The sequence below is a fragment of the Octopus bimaculoides genome, chromosome 17 (assembly GCF_001194135.2).
Source record: "Octopus bimaculoides isolate UCB-OBI-ISO-001 chromosome 17, ASM119413v2, whole genome shotgun sequence".
Classification (NCBI taxonomy): domain Eukaryota; kingdom Metazoa; phylum Mollusca; class Cephalopoda; order Octopoda; family Octopodidae; genus Octopus; species Octopus bimaculoides.
In genome coordinates, this window is record NC_068997.1 from 19,122,194 (window position 1) to 19,127,165 (window position 4,972).

Below are 4,972 nucleotides of genomic sequence, written 5' to 3' on the forward strand. Positions count from 1 at the left end.
AAATCTTAAGAACTACGTCATCCGACAAGCGACCACCGTAAATAATAACTCCTCGTTGACTCGTAACCTACCAAATTCGTAGTAATTGTTGGATATAGGAAAACAGAGAGCTGGTAGAATCGTTATCACGCCGAACAAAACATTTGGCAGTTTTTTAGTTAAAGTATCGGGATAATGAATGTTTATTCGGTAATTTCCGCATACTTTAATTAAAAGATTGCCAGATGTTTCTTCCGGCTTCTTACAGTCTAAGTTCAAATCCCGCCGAAATTGACTTTGCCTTTCATCCTTTCAAAGTCGATAAAATAAGTAGCAGTTAAGCCCTAGAGTCGAAGTAACCGACTATCTCCTCCCGTAAAATTTCAGGCCCTGAATATAAATTAAGTAAGAAGAACCGCAGCGTATGTTAAAAAATAAAGTAATTTATGAAAACATACGAAATGCCGAAACGAAAATATTGTTTACTATTTTCATCCACAACATAAACTTTCGTTTTAGAAGCACGTGCATTACGATAAGAGTTTAAAACAAAAAACAACAACATTCAGGTAACTTAAAAGTGTTTAATTAGAAACACGCATAAAAAAACAATGTTAATTTAAACATGTAAAGGAGTCAGTAGAAATTTCGAAAAGATGCAATGAATAAACAATACTTTGTTTTCGTTTGGACAATTCAAGCAAACCATAATATTTTTAATACATTCTCCAGTTTGTTGAAAATAGCGGCGCGATTCTCCAAATTTACCTGTTGTTATTGTTACTGCTGCTACCTTTGTTGTTGTTGTTGTTGTTATAGAAGTGGTAGCTATATTTAATAATGATCATCGCGCCTTTTTTTCCATTTTTTATCAGGGACACTGTGCACTATTGACTATATTACCTTCGTTTTTCTTTGTTGTTGTAGTAGAAAAACCGTACGTAGACCAATCTTGATTGAACTGGCCTATGACGAAGACATTCCAGTTCTGAACATCCAGTTTTAATTTCAGACAGCTAATGAGTTATAATTAGTTACTGTTGTTTTGGTTCAACCTTAGGTTAAGTCTGATCCATGGCGTTCCAGCCGTAACTATCCCGTCTTCTATTCATATTCAGTGCAGCTAGGAACCACATTATTCAACTATATTATTCTTTTTTTGTAAGACAGTTAGGAGAATTTTGCCTGGTGTTTCTAGCAGAGTAAACAACCGCGTAGACGTTTCTTGCTGTTATTTTCTTAGTAGTAGTTATTATCATTATTTAGCCCTAGGTTAGATCTGATCAAGCAGATCTATGATCAAGGACAAACCAGCTGAGACCATCCCATCTTTTTCCTATGCGCAGGAATCCGAGACATTATTCAACGCGTTTTTTCTTCTGAAGACGGTTGTGGTGTGTGGTTCAAGGGAAATTTGCCTGTTATTTCTAGCAAATCTAGAGACTACATACAAGCTCCAGTCTCACTTAGTTCGTGAGGTAGCGATTGTTGCGGTTGTAAAAAAAGTCGACAGTTCTCGTTTAGTAGTATTGGCGGTTGTTGTGTTAGTGGTAGCAGTTATGGTTTCTTGCTAACCCTGATGTTGTCATGGTGTCATGGTTTAGGACAGGCGTGGGTAACCCTTTTTACGAGAAGCGGGCCGCATGAGACACGACTCGTCATCAAGCGGGCCGAACCACTAAAAGAAAAGAAAAAAATATGCATATGTCAATTTGCCTCGTGAAAATTAGACGTACCATTTAGAAAGTCCCGCGGGCCACAGTTTGCCTATGGCCGATTTAGGAAATAATCGCTCCATCTCTTGTTATTTGTCGTTATAATTCTGAGTTTTACTACAACTACTATTACTACTGAACATAACACTGCCGTTGCCACTTGCTGCTGCTGCTGTCCCAGCTGAATGAGTGCTGGTGTTGTTATTGCTGTTGGTGTTGTATCGCCACCGGCCCCCATCGCTGCTGCTGCTGCTGTTGTTGTTATCAACAGCCAGCAGCAAGGTGTGTCCTATTATTCCCGAGGCGCTAACATTGACGATTGACAACAGTTGGCAAGAAAGAAAGACTAATATTTCTTTTTGTCACTCTTCTTTCTTTCATTTTCTTATGTAAAGAGAGAGAGAGAAAGAAAGACAAGACGAAACGTGACCCGGTGGCACGATGTTTTACTTTTTTCCATTTAGTTCCGGGTACTCAAGCTTGAGGGCCAATTTCTAAACCGCCCTTTCCTACCATACAGTCATACATACCATATCATATCATATCACATATATATATATATATATATATATATATGCGATATATGCGCACAGACAGAAAACATAATACGTACACACATACTCTGTTTCCACCCGTCCCATTGTTATTACAGTCATTTACGCTTAGCTATCGAACATAAACAGTCATCCACTAACATCTCCGAACTCCGGACACTCTCATATTGAATGAAACTTGTTATACGGGGATATATATATATATATATAATATATACTTGTATCAAAACAACAACAAAACTTTTGATGGTAAGTGACTTACGAATTTATTTGATCATTTCCTCGATATTCTATTGAAATGTTACGACAGAATACTTATATCCTGCCCGTAAGTCTTGGATCAGAAAAAGTATAAAGGCATCTAGCTCCAATTTTAAAGTAGCAGATTGTTAACATGCAAAGTTCAAATATTCTTGCTTCAGTTACTATTAAATCAGTCAAGGTAAAATTTAACCATTGTGCAAATAGCATCCAGTTCACTTGTTAGACTTTAAATAAACTTTAAACCATAGATCACCTTAGGATTGTTAATTAAGCTGTTATTATTACCCTTCCCGTTTATGTAAAACAGTTCTGTACCTGCAAGGATTTGAAACAGAAACTGACGGTATGGCCAAACAACAAAACTGTTGATCGGGTGTTCGATGTAATGAAATGGTTGTTTCTTCTCTCACCTTTCCGGTTTTGAAGTTGTTTTTAATTTTTGTTTGTAAACTGTGTGTTTAGAACAAAGTACATCGCCACTATAATAATAATAATAATAATAATAATAATAATAGTAATAATAATAATAATAATAATGAAAGCAGCAGCGATATTAAATTTAGATTTAAAACAAATGTAGTTATTATCGAATGTTCGATATTAAATAGTCGTTTTTATTTCCCTTCGTCTATCTCTATTTTTAGGTGGTTGTTATATTTATGAAAGAATGTGAGTTTGAGGCACCGTTCTCCATTTTATTATTATTATTTATATGTTATTATTTTTTCTTTTCCTTTGAGACGAAGTCCGTTTAAGGAAATGTCAAGTTTTAAAAATAACATAAAATAAATTAGAAGGCTGTCGAGTAAAAGATAGGGCATATAGAGGAAAGAGGGAGTGACCGATCGAAAAGAAAATTATATAGGCAGAAAAGAAAAGGGAAACAAGAGGAAAAGAGATAAATAATTGGAGGGAAAGAGAGAAAGAATGAAAAGTAGAAAGATACGAAGAGAAAATGAAACCAAAAACAAAAACAAGACAGATATGCGAAGTAAAGTGAGAAACAAATATGAACGAGAAATATAAGGAAGTTGTGCAAACTCTCTTGATATTTTTATTAGAAAAGCTCACTTTCGTTGTTTTAAACCCTTTTGTTAGTATTATTGTTAGGGATTTATATGCCGTAATATATTGAACCCCGAATTATTCGTCTATGATTATATAATTGTTATTGTTTTATGGCACACAGGAAGTATTTCTTTTCTTCTATTTAAATGCTGTTTACATCGACGATGCCTTTTAGTCCCAGCTGGGTCTGATAAATAGATGCCAGTTTAGTACCATCCCCCCTATAAATTTGTGGCTTTGTGCCAAAGATGGTAAGAGATTATATTCTAACTCTGGAAGTTTTACTGAATTTAGTTGTATGTTAAATCCCGCTGGAATCAGTTTGGTTTTTCATACCCTCCTGGGATCCATAATATAGATATCGGTTATAACATAGTTACATATTAGATTTAGCTGGCAATATCTCCTCTTACGAAACTTGGCAGAGTTTTTGAATAACTGTCACTCGAAATCCCATACCTCACAGAAAAGGGAAAAATAGTTCACTGTAGTATCTTTTTATTATTTACTTGTGTCGGTCGTTGGACTGCGGCTATGCTGGGGCACCGGCTCGAAAGGTTTCATCGAACAATTCAAGCCTAGTACTTTTTTTTTTTTAAGCCTTGTATTTATTCTATCAGTGTCTTTTGGCGCATCGCTATGTTACGGGGAGGTAAACAAACCAACACCGGTTGTCGAGCGATGGTGGGCGGCAAATGCATGCTCGCGCATGCACACACATACGCACAAACACACGGGCTTCTTTCGGTTTCCGTCTACGAAATCCACTCACTAGGCATTTGTTGGATCAGGGCTGTAATAGAAGACACTTGTCCAAAATACTGCGCGTTGGAACTGAACGCAAAACCACATTGGTCGGGAAGCAAGCTTCTCGATCACACAGCCACGCTTGTATTGGAGTTATTGATGGGCCGTATGTTACGTTCATAATGACCACACTAATACGTAAGAGACGTGGGTAGGGGCTAAAACGCTAAAACGCTAAAAACTACACGATCAGTGATTTTTAAAAAAGATATACTCTTCTCTCGATCGTCAACACAAATCAAGGAAATGAAAGAGTCTCTGTAATCGTTCGACAATTAGACATAGCAGCTAAATCTTCCTCAAACAACATCCTACCGCCCATAAAAAAAAGGGAAAAGTTAAACTGGAATAGGTGTGTAATAAGAAGCTTGCTTCGCAACCACATAGCTCCGGGTTCCGTTCCACTGCATGGCACCTTGGGTAAGTGTCTTGCCTTGTGAGTGAATTTGGTAGACGGAAACTGGAAGAAGCCCATCGTATACATACGTATACGTCTGTTTGTCCCCCACCGCCACCGTCGCTTGACAAGCGATGCTGGTGTGTTTATATCCCCGTAACTTAGCGCTTCAGTAAAAGGGCTCGATA

The 4,972-nt window shown here is 37.1% G+C and overlaps 1 protein-coding gene across 1 annotated transcript in view; it reads left to right on the forward strand.

Moving 5' to 3' along the window:
• Nucleotides 1-3,161: 3,161 nt before the first annotated feature.
• The window catches only part of LOC106877886 (protein furry), a 152,698-nt gene continuing 150,887 nt past the window's right edge, over nt 3,162-4,972 (forward strand). The window contains exon 1 of the mRNA XM_052974065.1: nt 3,162-3,181. Within this exon, the coding sequence (XP_052830025.1) occupies nt 3,180-3,181 (2 nt within the window). The 5' untranslated portion in view covers nt 3,162-3,179. The remainder of the gene's footprint in view (nt 3,182-4,972) is intronic.